General features: G+C 41.5%; 1 protein-coding gene across 1 annotated transcript in view; it reads right to left on the bottom strand.

Moving 5' to 3' along the window:
- PPARG (peroxisome proliferator activated receptor gamma) overlaps window positions 1-22479 on the bottom strand; it is an 81627-nt gene that overhangs the window by 12928 nt on the left and 46220 nt on the right. The window contains exons 3-4 of the mRNA XM_073574253.1: window positions 16077-16246; window positions 13594-13732 (exon numbers count right to left, since the gene is read on the bottom strand). Coding sequence (XP_073430354.1) covers window positions 13594-13732; window positions 16077-16246 — 309 coding nt within the window. The remainder of the gene's footprint in view (window positions 1-13593; window positions 13733-16076; window positions 16247-22479) is intronic.

The following is a 22479-nucleotide window of genomic DNA, read 5'->3' as shown; positions in this document are numbered from 1 at the left end:
CCAGTGCACGGTCTGCGCACCCTATGCTAAAGATAGGGTGCGCAGATTGCATGCAGCCGTGTGCGATAGTAGGAGGAAATGACCAGATGGGGCGGGCAGGGGGCTGGGCTTTGCGGCGCCGTGCGCTGCCTATAAAATGCGCTAGTGTGAAACTAGCCTTAGACCTAATTTTTTTTACTTTCACAAGGGTAACGGGAGAAAATTGACCATACATTTTGTTGTGCAATTTCTCCTGAGCATGCCGATACCCCATATGTGGGAGAAATCCACTGTTTGGGCACATGGCAAGGCTCGGAAGGGAAGCTTTAGATATTTTTTATATTTTTTTAACCCCTTAACGTCCAATGACGGGCAGAGTCTGTCATTGTACGCCTCCCCCTGTTTGATGCGGGTTCCTGCGATGGGTCAGCAGGAGATCCCTGTGGTTGTCATAGCCAGATAGCTGTCGACGCTCATAGAAAGTGAGCTTTTCTGCCACATAGAGCAAGGCCGCAGCCCCGCTATGTGTAGCACAAGCGATCGGAAGATCGCAGCTTCTAGTTTCCCATGGGGACTATTGAAGCAAGTGGAAAAAAAATGTTTTTAACCCCTTACGGACCAGGGGAATTTCTGTTTTTGCGTAGCCAAGCTGTAGTATTAGTAGAAGTATAAAGCTCAGCACAAGATCTGCTGTAACACAATCAGTGATCAGTGGATTGAGTCTACACTGCTATCACTCTATTTACACATAGAGATAACTGGGCATGTGAACAAGCTCCCAGCTCTGGACAGCCCAAGTCACAAGTCAGAGGCATGAATAGGAGGTCTGCTTTGAAAGGTGCAAGGCTGGTGATTCTGCAAGATTTATAACAAGATTTATAACAGCAGCTTGTCAGGAGCTAAGAGGGAGTGGAAGGTAGATGAGTAGCTGACTGCTGTATAGAAAACAATTAGCCGGAGAAAGGTGGCTGGTATGTTAATCCCTGACCTGGAATGTGACTACTGTGCAGTCTCAGCCAGTGTCTGGGCAGGCATTAGTGGCCTAGCTCCACTGAAACCCGCTGTACACTATGAAAGATAAAAGCTCTTATTGCTGGAGAATGACAGCAGATAGAAAAAGCATGTCAATTGCAAACTTGATAATTTTTATGCTGTCTAACTAACTAAAGCAATTTAATAACTTGCAAATACCGCTTTTAACAGAAAAGCTGAAAAAAACCACGGCAGAATCCCCAAATAATTGAAAGAATGAAGCCTTCTTAATTGTGAAGAGCATGCATTACACAGGATAATGTTTATGTGATCCAGTCATTCTTTAACCGCATAACTTACGCAGATTATCTCTCAAACTAAACCAACACAGATTAATAAGTTTCCAGTTTATAGAAAATGTCACAAATTGGCAGAGCTACCTCCGTGTAGGACACAGGCACGATGTAGAGTGATTTCAGTAGATGTTCATTACTAGGCAGTGGGCACACAATGACAATCTGAATTATTTATCCACCCCGCTACAAATTTGGTTTATTAGCAAAATTTCCTAATTTTCTGCTGTTTGTAATGAACCAACAAAACAAGAAAAATTATATGGCAACGCAGGTAAATTCGAATGTGTTCACTGAATGTGCGGATTTACCGCATCCAGATACATTCTATTGTGGAAATTTCCGTTGCGGAGACTAGCGTCTCTGCAAGAGAAATTGACAAGCTGCGACTCCTGAACCCGTGCCGCATGTCAGTTAAGCTGGTAATCCGCAGGCGCACATACATGTATAGCGGACGTGGGACTTGTAGAAATTCCATCCACTCTGCTGTAACATCTGGCCGCTGCAAGATCACTGATGGATACTCAGTTAACTCATTCTGCAGCCAGCAATAGACAGTGCAACAGAGAGGCTACAGGAGGCAAACGGGGCAAAATTCTTAATAATATCCAACTGGAAAAATGTTTTTAGTCCCCAAATACATTCATCAAAGTAAAAAAAAAAACCTGTTGTCCCTAAAGGTGCGTAATCTCATTAAAGTGTTGCCTATAGCAACCAATAATATTACAGCTGTCATTTTCCAGTAAACAGCAACCAATCAGATTACGGTTTTGTCTTTTGATAATGCAGATTGGAAAGCAGTAGCCTTATATATCTAAATATCCAGAGTATTGCTGTGACCGTAAATCGCCATATTTTTTAAGGCGGCTGCCATGAAATTGATATACCAGCATCCTATTGTTTAGTAATATGACATTTCTTAACCTGAAATAATATGGACGACCTCTCCAAGATGTAGAGTTAAACAAACAGGAAACGTTTCCCTTAAAGACAATATGAGCTGCCAGTCCGAAAATGTGATCTGCACAAATATGTCATGATTTATTAGTCATTTGACAATGTTGTTGCAATACCAAAAGCAGAAAACAAGACTATTTTCCTACAGTTCAGGATCGACGCCAGAAAAGCATCTTGTGTGGGTCCTGGTATGATCTGTGGCAAGCAGTAAACAAAATGCCGCCCTAAAACTGATCCCCGAGGCAAAATCCACAGGAATTAAAAGATATACATTATCCACTTTATTCCAATATAGGCGTTCAAGAATGTTCAAAGAGAACCATGTATACAAACATGCATTAGTCTTCATTGAGATGGGTGTATAGTACCTGTGTTTAAAGGGAATCTGTCACCAGGGTTTTTTCGCTACCACAGCAGCATGATGAAAGGGCATAGACCCTGATTCCAATGATGTGTCACTTACTGGGCTGCTTTCTACATTGATCTTAAAGGGCTAGGGGGGTAATTGTAATCCTCCTGTTTTGCCTGTTTTAATTTATTTTGTTCTTTTTAACCTTTATGTTTAATAAAGATATATATTTTTATTACATATATGCCTCTTAACTTATTAGGATTGATTTGTAATGCCGGGTCATCACGTTAATACTAGGTACTTGAGCTCTTATTTATTATGGGTAAATTAGAAATAATATATAATAAAAAAATAAGTTGTCACAGTTAGCAAATCTATCTATGTATCTCATATCTATCTATCTATCTATCTATCTATCTATCTATCTATCTATCTATCTATCTATCTATCTATCTATCTATCTATCTATCACATATTTATCTATCTATCTATCTATTATCTATCAGTCTCATATTTATCTACCTATCTATTATCTATCTATCTATCACATATTTATCTATCTATCTATGTATCTCATATTTATCTATCTATCTATCTATCTATATATATCTATCACATATTTATCTATCTATCTATGTATCTCATATTTATCTACCTATCTATCTATCTATCTATCTATCAATCTCATATCTATCTATCCATCTATCTATTATCTATCATCTATATATTTATTATCTATCTATCTATCTATCTATCTATCTATGTATCTATCTATCTATCTATCTATCTATCATCTATATATTTATTATCTATCTATTTATCTATCATCTATATATTTATTATTTATCTATTATCTATCTATTTATCTATCTATCTATTTAATATCTATCATCTATATATTTATTATCTATCTATTACCTACCTATTCATCTATCTATCTTATGAGTGAGTGTTATTCGTATCTGAAGATCACAAAAGTTTATCAGATGCCCCCTAGTGGTGATATTGGTATTATGACTTGCCAAAAGGTCAATTTGACCTCTTCAGAAGGAACTTCTGCAGGTCCAGAATTATTTCAGTGTTAACTAACATTTTTTTTACTAGCTACTGTAGTAAAACTGGAAACTTTATAAATTGCTGCTATGCGTCCAAATAGTCAGTACAAAGCCATATTGGTTTAGACATTTGTGTTCCTGTGTGAGATAACACATGGTACTGCACCCATTAAAAAAAACCATTAACCTTTCAGTGAAATCTGCTGGAATTTTTGCTGATACAAAGGACAATTTAACCTGTACATTTTTTTTTTTTATCTGAGGCTATTTGTGTTCCTGGCATGATGTTAATGTGGAATGAATTTAAAACAAACCCATTAATACTAAATTACAGGTCTATTTATCAGCACTTTTTTTTTTCTGGACCGGTCACACTGATTAGGGACACGATGACTTTACTAGGGCTAACTCCATACGAAATGCAAACAGAAAATATTAATAACTGAAAAATGATTTATCAGGAGTCCACACCTATTTGGTTGTTTGCTGGAGAAATACATTCGTCAGCGTTTCCTCATTGGATTACATGAAATCTGACTTAAAGGGGTTTTCCAAGAACTGAAAAGAAAGGAGGAAATGGCTAAAAATAACAAAAAAAACCCTATACCTGTCTGCGGCGTTCCCGCTCTTACGCTTTCCACCTGTTTATCCTCTTTAATGATAACATCTCCATCTACCCAAGTGACCGCTGCAGTTAATCAGTGCTCTCAGCTGAGGCCAGCGATGGGCTGCAGCATTCATAAAGATAGAACAGGACATCACCATTACAGAAAGGTGAATCAAGCACTGAGGCTGGATCACCATCAGGTCAATAAGACAGAGATATAATAATAAGGGTTGCTGCAGTAAGGTCATTTTAATACAGTATATGATCATATTGATAGAGGGATACTGAAATGTATGGGACATATTTTGTAATAAAATTTTAAAAATTCCACTATTTGTGTCCCCCAGTTTGGTCCTATGAATGTCATGTAGGGTAGTCATTCACAAAGGACCCCTTCTATGGCGGGGAGGTGGGGGTAAGAGCGGCTTTCACTCTGGCAGATCAGGCACATTTATCCATTGCAAGGTTGGGTCCGTATATGTTTGGTTTTCCGTTTTACACGTGGACACTTGGCTTCATGGAGCAAGCGATTTAATCTTGTAGAATGCAGAATATTGGAAGGATGGAAGGTGCCATGCCACAAATACATTTACCCAGGGCAAGAACAAGCAAGCAAGTGCCGGGGCTCACGGCGCGTGGGGGGACCACTTTGACTAGATGTCAGCTTGTAACATCTGTCCAATGTATGCACTGCATGCATGGAGTTGGTTAGTGAGCAGAGTCCATAAAGAGTGAGTGCTGGCTGCGTTATACAGAAGACTCCCGAAAGTAACTGCCATCAACAATCATTGCAATTCAGCCTCTTAGATGCCTCTGCCAATCGTGAAGGTGGCATTTAAAAGGTTAAAAAGGGGGTACAGTGTCTGAGCCAAATCCCCCTCACTCCCCTAGCAACATTATTCCAATGACATTGCTGAAGCCTTCATAAGACCCCCTTATCTGCCACATTTGCATACCGGTGAAGCTCAGCCTGTGTCTGGGCTTCATAAGAGATGGGTAATTTTACAATACACTGCAATATTATAGTAATGCAATGTACTATACAAGGGATCTAGTGGCAGGTGCAGAAATATACATACAAACACAATAAATACAATACATCATGTTTAACAGGGGTTACAGGGAATCTGTATGTAATCTGAGAGCAACATGATGTAGGGGATGAGACCCTGATTCCAGTTATGTGTCACTTGGTAGTCTTCTCTGTTGCAGGTCTTGCCGCGTTTTGAAGGCTGAGGTCTGCATAACTTCACCCACACCACTGATTGTCAGCTTTCTGTGTACACTGCATAGGTAGAAAGTAGAAAGCTGCTTATCAGTGTGGGGGGTGGGATTATACAGAGCAGCTGACTAGGAGGCAAGAGACACCTAGTCCTGAAATGATAATCTCCTGCTGATAAAACATTGATTTTATTGAAAACAACAGCCAGCAGAACAGTAAGTGACAAATCGTTGGAATCAGGGTCTCTATCCCCACATCATGCTTCTCCCAGATTGCGTGGCAAAAACTTGCCGACAGATTCCCTTTAAAGGTTGAAGATGGAAGCCTGCTCATTGCTGTCTGTTGATACTATCAGTAATATCAGACGGAAGAGTTTTATGTCCCATTATTGCTGCCCAGCTTGTTCCATGCAGCATGGGATTCATGACACAAACCAATAAGTGGTGTTGATTTTAAAATAAATAACCATGCCAAACATGTATTATGTGAGTACATTTCTCACAAAGGCTGCCATGATGAACCATGGGCAGAAACAAAAAATACAGGCTACCAAAAACAGCCATTGTATTTTGTGATGCCTGATGAAGAGCATTTATGGTAATTTTGCTATAGTCCTTGCTTGTGCAGGAAGTCATGCCAAGACGGCTATTAAATTAGGGAACTACTAATAATGGCAATTCTCAAAAGCTCGGTGAATAGACGCTATATTATATTGCTGCAGAATTTACTCAAGGTTTGTTCATGTTCTTCTATAGATTAGACAATCGTAGTATTAATTAGTACTAAGTGTGAACGAATATTTTCTGTCCAAACAACTACATCTGAACTGCACCACGATTCATTGGTTTTCTATTACAGGAGGACAATGGGAAACCGTCAGCAGAATGTTCTTTAAGTCAGTCATTCAAAGGTCATTTATCCTCTGACTTTAAAACTCTTAAAGGTGAAAAATGGGAGCGAGAGATCCGCTGCTGCCGTAAATAAAATCCATAAAATAGTGGTGCACTGAGGTTTCTGAAGCCAGCCATGTGCATATAAAGCGGAGTTCACTCTAGCATTTAATTTTATAGTTTTTTTTTATATAAGTGAAAGTTTATATGGACAGATTTGTACCATTAAGTCAATCATTTAAAGGGGTTGACTTAAAGAGTAATTAAACTATCATTTGTTTTGTAAATAACTTTATCCAGTATGGAAAATTATTAGAACTTTGCAAATCACTTTATTGAGGGATTTGTCATCATTACTGTAAAAAATTGCAGCATGTGGTTTCTAAAAATCGAAAAATCTGCTTTTTTTCCCAATCTATTTGGCTGCTTTCAGTTGCATTATTATCATACTGTACATATTTGGAGTACAGCTGATGGCAGTGATGGGTCAGCATCTGTCTCCTACTCTGAGTCTTGTGCTTAGGCCGGGGTCACACCTGCAAGAAACTCGCACGAGCCTCACTTCTCAATACCCGGCACTGTCGCCGGCACTCGGACCGCAGTGTGCGGCTGCATGTATTTCTATGCAGCTGAGTGCTTCGGTCCGAGTGCCGGCGGCAGTGCCGGGTATTGAGACGCGAGGCTCGTGCGAGTTTCTCGCAAGTGTGACCCTGGCTTTATCAGAAACATCTCCTGCAGCAGCTTATTCCCAGAATTGGTGAAACACGTGCTGAACTGATCCATCACTGCCATCATCTGTACTCCAAAGGAGTATATTCTAATATCAATGCAGTTAAAGGCAGGCAAGTAGACTGGGGTAACACAGAAGCTTGGATGCCACTTATGTGAAGATTTTTTTTTTATAGGAATGAAGATCAATCCCCTAATAAAGTGCAAAGTTTCATAACTTTTTATGCTGTCAAATTATTAAAAAAATAGTTTTTAAATTCTGTAGTCCCCCGTGTAAAACAAAAAAACTACATTTACCTCGTTTGTGTGACATTTTTATACATCGCTAGCACAACAGCCAATCAAAGGCCACTGAGAGGCAGCAGTGCGGCTATTTTTTATCGGGGGGGCGACATCATTTTAAAAGGGGCTGTCCAAGAAGCGAACAATCCCTTTAGGTTAAGTTCCCACAGTGTTTTTTTGGTGAGTTTTGTGTATATTTTCACTGCGCAAAAAATGTAGCGTCTTACAGCTTCAACAAAGTGAATAGGATTTATAGAAATCCCCCCCACTGTGTTTTTTTTTTTTTACTCAACATAAATTAAGTATTTGCGTGTTTGTGTGTCATCCCTTCCACTTCCTCCCCTGCCAAAGTTTTTTTTAACAATTAATGTTTTCATGTTTTTAAAATGTTTACAAATAATAAATAAATGATAGTAAAAAATCTGAAAAAGTATTTAAAAAGTTTTAATGTTTTCAACTTTTAAACACTAGGGGGAGCAGCTGCTGAAATTTGTCATGAAAATCTAGTGTACTGCTAGCTCGCATTACGACTGCAGTAAATGTGGGCGGGATTTGGTCTCATGTGTCTGACTCCTCCCCTTCTGGGTGTTTGCAAAAGGATAAGAGAGAAATAAGGTTATGTTTAGCATCCGTACAAACTACATTGAGATACATACGGTTGATTGGCTCCATACAGTTACATATTGTTAGCAGCTCACCCCCTGTCTGCACAGAAGATGAAACCAGCTTTTGCCTGTTCGCTGGTCCATCGCTGCCCTGTTAACATGGGCATGTAAACATGTAAAAGGGCATTTAAATGGATCCGATTTATTATAATAGCCTACAAGATCTAACATATGATGTTTTTTGCGGTTCTCCTATAATAAATGTCTCATTCATATGTGTATAGATTGTAATCCACAGGGTTCCTTAATATTAGAGTAAAGCCTCATTCATATGTCCGTGTTACACGAACGTGTTCCATCAGTGTTTTTCACGGGTACAACACATACCCGTTATAGTTTATGGGGATCTTCACATGTCTGGTGTTATTTCACAGACCGTGTCTCAGTGTAAGGCCTCATTCACACGTTCAGTATTTGGTCAGTATTTTACATCAGTATTTATAAGCCAAAACCAAGATTGGAACAATCAGAGGAAAAGTGTAATAGAAACACGTCACCACTTCTGGATATATCACCCGCTCCTGATTTTGGCTTACAGATACTGATGAGAAATACTGACCAGATACTGAACATGTGAACGTGGCCTTAACGTTAAGGAGACCTATCCGTTTTTTTCCGATATTAGGGATGAAAAGTGTCAATACAAGTCTTTGCGTCAGTGAAAAACAATTACAGGCAGCACATGGATGGCATCACTGTGCCATCCATTATCTGCCCGTACTTAACATTGCAAAGGATTGGGAAGCTGTGTCATACACTGATGGTAAAAATTGACACATGGGTCAAACACTGATGACACACTGATGGTAAAAACAGACACTGATGACACATTAATAGTAAAAACGGACACAGGGACCAAACACTGATGACACACTGATGGTAAAAACGGACACACGGACCAAACACTGATGACACACTGATGGTAAAAACGGACACACGGACCAAACACTGATGACACACTGATGGTAAAAACGGACACTGATGACACACTGATGGTAAAAAACGGACACACGGACCAAACACTGATGACACACTGATGGTAAAAACGGACACACGGACCAAACACTGATGACACACTGATGGTAAAAACGGACACACGGACCAAACACTGATGACACACTGATGGTAAAAACGGACACACGGACCAAACACTGATGACACACTGATGGTAAAAACGGACACTGATGACACACTGATGGTAAAAAACGGACACAGGGACCAAACACTGATGACACACTGATGGTAAAAATTGACACATGGGTCAAACACTGATGACACACTGATGGTAAAAACGGACACTGATGACACATTAATAGTAAAAACGGACACAGGGACCAAACACTGATGACACACTGATGGTAAAAACGGACACACGGACCAAACACTGATGACACACTGATGGTAAAAACGGACACACGGACCAAACACTGAATGCACACTGATGGTAAAAACGGACACTGATGACACACTGATGGTAAAAAACGGACACACGGACCAAACACTGATGACACACTGATGGTAAAAACGGACACACGGACCAAACACTGATGACACACTGATGGTAAAAACGGACACACGGACCAAACACTGATGACACACTGATGGTAAAAACGGACACACGGACCAAACACTGATGACACACTGATGGTAAAAACGGACACTGATGACACACTGATGGTAAAAAACGGACACACGGACCAAACACTGATGACACACTGATGGTAAAAACGGACACACGGACCAAACACTGATGACACACTGATGGTAAAAACGGACACACGGACCAAACACTGATGGTAACAATGGACACACGGACCAAACAATGATGACACACTGATGGTAAAAACCGACACTGATGACACACTGATGGTAAAAAACGGACACACGGACCAAACACTGATGACACACTGATGGTAAAAACGGACACACGGACCAAACACTGATGGTAACAATGGACACACGGACCAAACACTGATGACACACTGATGGTAAAAACGGACACACGGACCAAACACTGATGACACACTGATGGTAAAAACGGACACACGGACCAAACACTGATGGTAACAATGGACACACGGACCAAACAATGATGACACACTGATGGTAAAAACCGACACTGATGACACACTGATGGTAAAAAACGGACACACGGACCAAACACTGATGACACACTGATGGTAAAAACGGACACTGATGACACATTGATGGTAAAAACGGACACAGGGACCAAACACTGATGACACACTGATGGTAAAAACAGACACTGATGACGCACTGATGGTAAAAACGGACACACGGACCAAACACTGATGGTAACAATGGACTCACGGACCAAAACAATGATAACACACTGATGGCAAAAACGGACATTGAAGACACACTGTGGTACAAATGGACACACGGACCAAACACTGATGACTCACTGATGGTAAAAACAGAACTGATGACACACTGATGGTAAAAAACGGACACAGGGACCAAGCACTGATGACACACTGATGGTAAGAACGGACACACAATGACACACTGATGGTAAGAACGGACACACAATGACACACTGATGGTAAGAATGGACACACGGACCAAACACTGATGAAATGCAGACCAAATACTGATGACACACTGATCCTAAACAATGATTACACCGGTACCATCTTATCACATATGTGTTTAAACACGGACATATGACTGAGGTCTAAATCTTACTTATCTTTTTTTAAAGAATTGCCATGGTCAACACAAGGACAGGCAGTCAGTCAGAAGATGGCACTGCTAGTGGTCTCTGAAGCCATACCCAACTCAAACAAAGATGGTTCTGTGAACCAAACCGCATGTGAACCCTGTGAAATTGGCTTTTTGAAAAACCCCTCAGCACATCCCTCTAGAACAGTGTTTCCCAAACTCCAGTCATCACAGACCCCAAAAGGTCATGTTTTCAGGATGCCCTTAGTATGTCACAGGTGATGGAAGTATCATCAAGGCATCAGGAATTCTCTCACATGTGTAACACTATGGAAATCCTGAAAACACGACCTGTTGGGGTCCGCGAGGACTGGAGTTTGGGAACCACTGCTCTAGAATCTAGAACAAATTTATCAAAACAGAGAAGTAGGCCTGGTTGCTCATAGCAACCAATCACAAATCAGCTTTTACTTTTCAAATGCAGTGTAAAAAATAAAAGCTTATTTCTGATTGGTTGCTATTGGGAACAAGGCCTATATCTCTGATAAACAGTTTAGGCCCAATGCATTTGTGACAAAGAATAGAAAAAAACATGGGCAACAAGGAGAAAAACCGCCAGCCCTGAATAGTCTCATAGTGATAATATAATTATCTATAAACCTGTTGACCAAGAAATCAAGACTTTGCTTGATTTAGTGTCCTGCCAGTAGGCCTGAGGGGCTGTATTGACATTGTCAGGCCTTGCTTGGCCTGTTTCATGTTTGCATTACTACTCAAATGATGTTTTAAAAGCATTGTCCACTCAACCCGCCCAACCAGTTTCACTTCTTGTCATGATGATGAGATGAGATGAAGGAATGAGGTAATTCCTGCCAGCCTCCTCCTTCCTAGCAGGCCATTCTGGTGTGGGCTCCTTCATAATGACTCGGTATTTTACGCCTTAGCAAGCACTGACAAATGCTGTTATGAACATGCACTCTGCGCTCCAGGAGGAACAAGGCCCTTCACAAATGATCAATTTCAACTTTTTAAAGTTAAATAAGAGAGAAAATTCCCAGGGCGGCAGACATAAAAGTTCAAGGTGAAAACCTGATGGAAAATTATCTAGACATACCCGACACACTAAAAAGCAAAATGTCCACAAACTCACATAGTATCTGCTTCTGCCAGTGGTGTGTGTGTGTATATATATATATATATATATATATATATATATATATATTTGTGCACAAAAAGTATACATACAGTATGTATAAATAAATTATTTATATATATTATACAAGTATATGTGTGTGTGTATATATATATATATATATATATATATATATATATGTATATATATATATATATAATACTAGCTGAAGAGCCCGGCGCTGCCCGGGCATAGTAACTAACTGTGGTTAGTTATAGCAAATTATAATTATCCTCCATCCCATAGTCCCGTGCCCATATACCCATCATATATATCTTCCATCCCATAGTCGAGTGCCCATATACCCATCATACATCCTCCATCCCATAGTTTCATGCCCATATACCCATCATACATATTCTCCATCTCATAGTCCCGTGCCCATATACCCATCATACATATTCTCCATCCCATAGTCCAGTGCCCATATACCCATCATACATATCCTCCATGCCATAGGCCCGTGCCCATATACCCATCATACATATTCGCCATCCCATAGTCCCGTGCCCATATACCCATCACACATCCTCCATCCCATAGTCCAGTGCCCATATACCCATCATACATATCCGCCATCCCATAGTCCCATGCCCATATACCCATCATACATATCCTCCATCCCATAGTCCCGTGCCCATATACCCATCACACATCCTCCATCCCATAGTCCAGTGCCCATATACCCATCATACATATCCGCCATCCCATAGTCCCATGCCCATATACCCATCATACATATCCTCCATCCCATAGTCCCGTGCCCATATACCCGTCATACATATCCGCCATCCCATAGTCCCATGCCCATATACCCATCACACATCCTCCATCCCATAGTCCCGTGCCCATATACCCGTCATACATATCCGCCATCCCATAGTCCCATGCCCATATACCCATCATACATATCCTCCATCCCATAGTCCCATGCCCATATACCCATCATACATATCCGCCATCCCATAGTCCCGTGCCCATATACCCATCACACATCCTCCATCCCATAGTCCCGTGCCCATATACCCGTCATACATATCCGCCATCCCATAGTCCCATGCCCATATACCCATCATACATATCCTCCATCCTATAGTCCAGTGCCCATATACCCATCATACATATCCGCCACCCCATAGTCCCGTGCCCATATACCCATCATACATATCCACGATCCCATAATCCCGTGCCCATATACATATCCGTATATATTTATATATATACTTTTTTATGCACAAATTATATGTATATACAGTATATATATATATATATATATATATATATATATATATACACATATATATATATGCAAATATATTCATATATACTGTATGTATACTGTATTAACACATATATGTACATATATATTTATTTACATTTTTTGGAGTTACGCCGTATTCTATTTTTATTTTGCATCTATCTACTATAGCATGAATACATATACCTTATATATATAGTTTTTTTGAGGGGGGAGGGCTAATCTACTCTATTTGTTTTTTTTGTAAACTGCTCTTATGAACTTGAGTTTGCACCCATCCAAGTTGGATTTGACTCAAAGGGCCCTTTCCCATTATTTTATCATTATTTCTGTTTTATAAATGTGCGTCTCTTTCTATATATGTATAATATTGAGCAACTAATCATCCAACTCACCATTATGAGACATCCCGACTGCCAGACACTTCTGGAACCTGCAGTACTGACATTTGTTGCGACTTTTCTTGTGAATACGACAATTGAGCTCACATCGTTCATAAATTAACTTCAATCTTATTGTTCTTCTAAAGAATCCCTGTAAAGAGGAACATTATCATTTTTAGCATCTCTGTAAAAGAAGGGTATGGTTTTCAATTTGCCTTTTGCTATATGAAGTCCAATTTTGTACAAATGTGTGCTATCCGTTATTTTTATGGATCACTGACTCATTATAATAAGAGCGCCTTTAACACGTCCTATATTTTTGAGGAATGATTGTCCACAACGCCCCCACCAAAAGAAAAAAAAACGGAGACATGTCTTTCTTTGATCCCCCCAAAAAATTCGTGAAACCGGCCTTATCAATGAAGCTGTAGAAAATATTTAAGTGAAGCATTAATTAGCAATTATAGAAATTAGTACATCATAAAACACTCCAAAAAGTTAATTACCGTAATGCACACATAGAAATATCTAATGTTACAACAGCGGCTTTTTGATAGTTTCCATCTAATAACAAAAGTAATAACAAAAGTTTTAGGTATTTTTCAGAAAGCAAAATAAATTGAAACGTGAGGAAAAAATACCAAAAACCTGCAACTCTAATATTTTAGAAAGATGTCTTATGTTACGATGACGGATTTATCTAGCCAGTGATAATTCTGACATACCGTAATAACCAATAACTAATTCAATGGATCTGATTTATTAAAATATAAAGTCTAGACTAACAATATAAAGAACATTAACCCTTACTAATGGCTAGATGTACAGCAGATGCACATCAAAATTTGGTGACTTAGAAATTTCATTGGTCAGAATATTATTATTATTTTTTGAAATAGTTAAGTCAAATTAACCAAACACATGAAAAAAAAAAAAAAACAATTAAAGGATTTTTTTTCCTACTGGAAATTATGTTTCTGCTTTGTGCACAAATAGGAAGGCATATGTCATTATTAAACCAATATAATTCCGAGCTTGTGGCCATATTTCACAATATTTTGTTAGTTTATACGTGCCTCTTACATGCAACACTGATTTTTTTTTTGTATTTTTTAATTTCCTACAGCCAAGACTTTGTCTAGCGCAATCAACAGAGTAAACGAGCTGTATCTAATTTTCCAACTGTTTACAATGGAAAACTAAGTGAATTACATGAGGTCATCAGCCTAGGACCACACAAGCTTTAGCTTTGTTATTGGAAGAAGACAAAATTAAGTGACTGTGCTAACGAAGGACTGAATAATATGATACATGGCATTAAAGGGAATGTGTGAGCGGGAGTTTACATCCAAATCTATTTATTTGTGAATATAGCTTTTTGAAAGACAAGTCCACCAATACCTTCAGATGGCCAGTTCATTCCTCCGTTGCTGAGAAATCATTGTTGGAATCGATATGCCAATGACTAGGGTAGATCTGAAGCATCTATGATGTGTGACTTTAGGCAAAGGTGTTATCAGTCAAGCAGTAGGAGGAGATGCTGGGTGGGGAATAGATCTGGAGTGACACAGGCTTCAGATCTATCATAGCCATTTGTATATATATCCAAACGCTGATTTCTCAGTAACGGAGGATCAGACTAGCCCTTTAATATGTGACCATGTTAATATATAAGAACTGTAAATTTTCTTTCGGTAACATGACTGTAAGGGTTTCATGTTTACAACTATCATAGTTTTCATGACTAGTGATGCGTGAACGTGCTCATATAAGGTGTTATCCAAGCATGCTCATGTGCCGAGTGTCTTCGGCATGCTCGAAAAATATGCTCAAGTCTCCGCGGCTGTTCGACAGCCGCAACAAATGCAGGGTTTGCCTTTTTTGTTAGGCAATCCATGCATGTCTTGCAACTGTCGAGCAACAGCAAGACATGCAGGAGTGGGGACTCAAACATATTATTTGAGCAAGCCGAAGTCACTCAGTTAGCGCCTGAGGATAACATCTTATCCAACCACGTTCGCTCATCACTATTTATGACTATTAAAGTTTCTGAAGGTGTTAACTTCATGCAAAAATGTAAATCCAACTTTGAGCTAAACATTTCCCATGAAAGTTTTATTTAGCCCCATTGTCCTCTATTGGGTGCAGTCAGACAGCCGTATAAATTGGAGCAATATCAGACAGCAGTGCACGGACCTGAGCGTGACAGGTCGGAAGAGCCGCTGTCCAGTCCATGCAATGCGGTCCAGTTTTACCGGAAGACAATTTTTATAAATGGTTCTGAAATACTTTTCTATGAAATATCTGAATAAGGAATAGTTTACAATTCAGTTATATTGATAGACTCCCCCAAAACATTAAAAAATGTGTTATTTTAACCAGTGAGTTTCCAGAAATGTCTAACTAACAGAACCCACAATATAGTTGCAAAAATTAATATTAGTCAATAATTATTCAATAATATAATTACAGCAAATATAACACAAATATGTTACCTTACAGCCTTCACATGCATGGACCCCATAATGGAATCCCGAGGCTTTGTCCCCACACACGCGGCATTCTATGGCAATGAAGGAGTTGGAGGCGTCGTCCTGAGATTTGGTAAACGACTGTGACTTGTCTGAATAGTAAGGTGGGGAAGGAGGCTCCAATTTTATTGTATCTGAAGTAAAAGAAAGTGGAAAAATAAATAATTGCTAGAAATGTTGCCTTCAAAGGGAATCTGTCACCCCATTTTTGGACTATCAGTTGCCGGCACCACCATCAGAGGCTTATCTACAGCATTCTGTAATGCTGTAGAAAAGCCCCCGATGTAACCTGAAAGATAAGAAAAAAGAGTTAGATTATACTCACCCTGGCATTCGGTCCGGTCCGATGGGTGTCACTGTCCGGTCCGGCGCCTCCCATCTTCATATGATGATGTCCTCCTCCTTATGTCTCCCTCGGCTCCTGTGCAGGCGTACTTTATCTGCCTCTGCCGTTTCTGGGCGCCTGCGCACTGCAGTACTTTACTCTGCCCTCAACAGAATGCCTGCGCAGGAGCCGAGGGAGAAGAAAGGAGGAGGACGTCATCGTATGAAGATGGAAGGCGCCGGACCGGACCACGACACCCACCGCCCCCGCCCCCCGGTGAGTATAATCTAACTCCTTTTTCTTATCTTTCATGTTTCTTCGGGGGGGGGGCTTATCTACAGCATTACAGGATGCTGTAGATAAGCCCCTGATGGCGGTGCCGCCAGCTGATAGGGCTAAAATGGGGTGACAGATTTCCTCTAAGATATGTTCATTAACTGTTTGTTAAAATGTTTTAAATACAATATGAAATCAAAATAAGGCAATGTAGAGTAATTACGTAGAACATTTCTAAAAGTATCTGTAAGGGTACATCATTTTTTTGTGTTTGTTGCTTTTTTTTAGAATCAATCCATGCTCTAGGTATAGCGTTTTTAGTGCAGTTTGTGGTATTTTTCTTCTATAAACCTCTATTGTTATTTGATTTCTTCTCTGTTCAAACAATTTGTATTGTGTTTTCTTGGTGGCTTTTTTCACATAAGATATCATGTGATTCTAAAAGGAATTTTGGATTTTCATTGTATCTCAAAACTTGTAATGTAAACATGCAACTAAAAACTGCAAACATAAACACAGTTGGAAAATAAGTATTTGATCCACTGCCGATTATGCAAGTTTTCCCACCTTCAAAGAATGGAGAGGTCTATAGTTTTTATCGTAAATACACTTCAACTGTGAGAGACAGAATCTAAAAATAAGAACCAGAAAATCACATTGTATGATTTTTAAATAATTAAACTGCACTTTATTGCATAAAATACGTATTTCATTACCTACCAACCAGCAAGAATTCTGGCTCTCACAGACATATTAATTTTCCTTTAAGAAGCCTTTCTACTCTGCACGCATTACATGTATTAATTGCACCTGTTAGAACTTCTTACCTGCATAAATGACACCTGTCCACACACTCAATCAATAACACTCCAACCTCTCCACCATGGCCAAGACCAAAGAGCAGTCTAAGGACAAGGAACAAAATTGTAGATCTGCACAAGGCTGTGATGGGTTACTGATAATAGGCAATCAGCTTGGTGAGAAGGCAACAGCTGTTGGCGCAATTATTCGAAAAAATCTTCCTCGGTTTAGCTCTCCATGTAGCATTTTGCCTTGTGGGGTAAGTATGATTCTGACAAAAGTCAAGAATCAGCCCAGAACTGTGGGAGGACCTGGTCAATGATCTGAAGAGAGCTGGGACCACAGTCTCAAATATTACTGCGAGTAACACACTGCGCCATCGTGGATTAAAATCCTACAGGGCATGCAAGGTCCCCCTGCTGTAGGGATTCAACTCGCTCAGGAGCCACGGGAGTCAATCAGGAGGCACGTTCCTTTTAAAAGTTCACAGGGTTTATTGCTTCATAACCCATAAAGCAGCACATAACACAAGGAATAGCCTTTAGCTCAGGCGAAAGCAAGCATAAGTGTCCATGATTTCAGACTCAGTTCTGGAGCCTCAGCAAACACAGGAGGCTTATCCGTCCTCACATATAGCCAATATCCACAGGCCTCACCGGGTCAGCAGCCTCAGCACGTGGTCTTCAGGAAGGTAGCACACCTTCCTCCACCTAGGCCTGCCGGGACCTTCCACATGGCTCAATCAGAGCCATGCGCTCTCTCTCATGTGACCTACCCTGGCCACATTATATGGTCCATAGCCACGCCCACCGGGTCACATGACTCTGACCTCATCACAGGTCCTTCAGCCTTTACACACTCTTTACAATAGTGCTTTAAACACAACCCCTGGGTGGGTTTGTAGGTAACTGGCCCACCCATATCTCTAGTTACCTGGAGACTTCTCCCTTACACATTGAAACAACACCTCAGCAGTATCACTGCTGATCAACACATAAGTCTCCATCCCAAAGCCACCCACTTTGAGATACATACTGGCCATTCCATATTCTGCCATTCATCCTTTCTCCTCGGACATCCACACAGCGCCCCCTAGCGGACACAGTGGTTACTACACCACACTGCCCACGCCAGCGCATGTCCAGGCCCGTTTGAGGTTCGCCAATAACCATCTGGATGATCCAGAGGAGGCATGGGAGAAGGTCATGTGGTCAGATGACACCAAAATAAAGCTTTTTGGTATCAACTCCACTTGCCGGGTTTGGAGGTGTGACGGACTCAGCTCCTGCTGAGCCCATTTTTTGAGTGGACCCTCTGGGTCGTGGCACCCACCCACCGAGGGCGAGCTGACCTTGTGAGAATCCACCCCCTATACAGGGAGTGTCAGCGGCAAGACCATGGGGGTGAGCCACCACGACTGCTGGGATCAGACGGCCGGCTCAGGGGGACACTATGGGAGTGTCTGACGACCAGAGACAAGCAGGAAACAAGACAAGACAAGAGGTAAGTGCAAGGTATCTTCATTAAGATCTTCTGGATCACATTCAGTGCAAACGAGAAAACAAGCAAAACGTGCAAGGTGCGCGCATGGGCACGCCAAGGTCCATAGTATAGTACATGCCAGGTGGCACACCTAGGTACAGGTAAAGGCACAATGGCATCGGACTCCGGACCGCTGGCAACGATCGACATGATCAAGGCATCAGGCTGCGGACATCAGCTCTGGACATCAGGCCGCAGTCATCCAGCTTACGATCTCTGGCAGCGATCGGCAGGTTCCGGGCATCCTGCAAGCAAACCAGGGTTCAGGCACGGAGGCACGACAGATATCCAGGCATGGTGCGTGTTAGGGAATACGCCAAGGTCCAAGGCTAGGTGCACGACAAGGTGCGTGTGTAGGGGACACGCCAGGGTTCAAGGCTAGGTGCGTGTGTAGGGGACACGCCAGGGTTCAAAGCGAGGTGCAAAGCAAGGTGCGTGTGTAAGGGACATGCCAGGGTTCAAAGCGAGGTGTGTGTAGGAGACACGCCAGGGATCACAAGACGAGACAGGGTGCGTGTGTAGAGACACACCAAAGCACAAGGTACAAGACAGAGTGCGTGTGAGACACGCCAAAGCACAAGGTACAAGACAGAGTGCGTGTGTAGAGACACGCCACGGCACAAGATACGAGACAGAGTCCTGCGGGTGCAAAGAGACACGCCAGGGTCAGGGTTCAAGGCAGGGTGCGTGCTAAGAGCCACGCCAGGGTTCAGGGCAGGACGCGTGCTAGGAGCCACGCGGGACGCACACCTCACCTCGCCAATGCACAAGGCTGTAACGCCAGCACAAGGCACGACTAAGGCACAGGAGGGGGCAAAGGAACCTTCGTGCTAGGAGCCACGCCAGGTTCAGGGCAGGGTGCATGCTAGGAGCCACGCCAGGTTCAGGGCAGGGTGCGTGCTAGGAGCCACGCCAGGGTTCAAGGCAGGGTGCGGTCACATGATGAGGGTTTCAGACATGACGAGATGATTGCAGAACCGGACAGTGCGGGATCCTAGGAAAGGTCACATGATCAGAGTTTCAGACATGACGAGGTGATTGCAGAACCAGACAGTGCAGGATCCTTGGAAAGGTCACATGATCAGAGTTTCAGACATGACGAGATGATTGCAGAACCAGACAGTGCAGGATCCTTGGAAAGACACATGATCACGGATTCTAGATATGACGAGAAGATCACAGAAGGCAAAGCAGAAACGCAGGCATCCTGTAGCTCAGCAGACATGAGGTGAGTGTGCACACTGCTCTAGGGAACAAGCAGGATAGCAGACAAGATATGCGCATGCACATCGCTCCAGGAGTTCTTGAGACAAAACAGACATGGCGGACGTGACAGGAGGTAGACGGATCAGTACAACCCCAAGAACACCGGCCCAATCGTGAAGCACGGTGGGAAAAACATCATACTTCCGGAGTGCTTTTCTGCAAAGGTGGCAGGTCGACTGCACAGTACTGAAGAGAGGATGGATGGGGTCATATATCGCGAAATTTTGGCTAACAACCTTCCCTCAGTAACAGCATTGAAGATAGGTTGTGGCTGGGTCCGCTAGCATGACAATGACCCAAAATACACAGCCAGGGCAAGTAAGGAGTGGCTCTGTAAGAAGCATTTCAAGGTCCTGGAGTGGCCTAGCCAGTCTCCAGACCTGAATCCAATATAAAATCTTTGGAGGGAGCTGAAAAACAGTGTAGCCCAGTGACAGTACCGAAACCTGAAAGATCTGGAGAAGATCTGTAAGGAGGAGTGGGCCAAAATCCAAGCTGCAGTGTGTGCAAACTTTTTCAAGAACTACAGGAAATGTCTGACCTCTGTTGTTGCAAACAAAGGTTTCTGTATCAAATATTAAATTCTGTTTTTCTATTGTATCAAATACTTATTTCATGCAATAAAATGCAAATTAACTGTACAATTCATACAATGTGGTTTTCTTCTTTTTTTTAAGATTCTATTTCTCACAGTTGAAGTGTATGATAAACATTTCAGACTTCTCCATTCTTTGTAGGTGGGAAAACTTGCACGGTCAGTGTATCAAATACTTATTTCCCCAACTGTACTAGTGAGGAGTGAGCATGCACGCCACTGCTCGATACTCAATTGAGCATCAGTGTTACTCAGGTATGCTCGTTACTCCATCGAGTATCGTGGATGCTCAAGCACCATGCTCGAGTCCCTGACCCACATGTTTCACAGTTGTTAGATAGTCAATAGACTTGCATGGGTTGCCTGCCATACACGGTAATGCCGTATCCATGTTGGATACTGGCTACTGTGATTAGCCGGCCGCATCACGTCATCGAGTCTTATGCAAGACTCGGTGGCACGATGCTCAGCACATTGTCCTCTGAAAGAAGTTCAGGGAGAGTTGATCTAGAAGGGAGATCTTAGATTAATGTCCGCCCCCTACATATTATAAAGTTGCATCCTTTATTGCCTTTCATGAGGCACTAAAGGGTGTTTTTAACTTTTTTAAACCTATTAAATAAATAATTAATATAAAAAAGCAATGTAGGGTCCCTATTACTATTTTTGATAACTAGTTAAGGTAAAACAGACAGCTGTGGGCTGATAATATTAGGCTGGGAAGGTCCATGGATATTGGACCCTTCCCAGCCTAAAAATACCAGCCTGCAAATTGGCAAATCACATTACATGGAGGAATTCTAGAACTTTGCCTGGCTCTTCCCGATTGCCCTGGTGCGTTGGTAATCGGGGTAATATATTTTGGGGTTGATGTCAGCTGTGTAGTGTCAGCTGGCATCGAGCCCAGGAGTTAGTAATGGAGAGGTGTCTATCAGACATCCCCATTGCTAACCCAGTAAGTTAAAGGAAAAAGAAAAACACAAAGAAATATTTTATTTAAAAAAAATTCCCTGACTCCCTGGTTCACCAATGTATTAATAAAAAAAGCTATGCTGGTCTGGATCTGATGTAGTCCAAGGTTTCCGATGTAGTCCACGAATGGCAACCTTATAGATATAAAAAGAGAGAATTAAATAAATACAGACAAACTGTCCCACGTTCACCAATTTATTAACCCTGCAGCTCCAATGTGTAGTCCATGTCATTAACATGATGTCTACCAATTCTGTAGTACAACCTATGGAGCCTCGTTCATAGGTCATTCCCGGTCAGGCTGTGCTCTGTGTGACCCGGCGGGAGTGGTGATGTATGTAACAATACTAACGTCATCACCGCTCCCGCCGGGTCTCACAGAGAGCAACCTGACAGGGAGTGACATAGGAAGCTTTGTTCTCAGGCTCCATAGGTTTTACTGCAGAATCGGTGGACATCATGAGAATGCCATGCACTACGTCAGAGCTGTGGGGTTAATACATTGGTGAACAAGGGTCTGTCTTTTGTCTTTATTTATTTAATTTCCTATTTTTATGTCTTTCAGGTTGCCATTTGTGGACTACGTCGGA

The sequence above is a fragment of the Dendrobates tinctorius genome, unplaced genomic scaffold (genome assembly GCF_039654945.1).
Source record: "Dendrobates tinctorius isolate UK_male_01 unplaced genomic scaffold, ASM3965494v1 ptg000038l, whole genome shotgun sequence".
Lineage (NCBI taxonomy): Eukaryota > Metazoa > Chordata > Amphibia > Anura > Dendrobatidae > Dendrobates > Dendrobates tinctorius.
The sequence above is the reverse complement of the archived record's forward strand: the minus strand, read 5'-3'. Positions and strand labels throughout refer to the sequence as shown.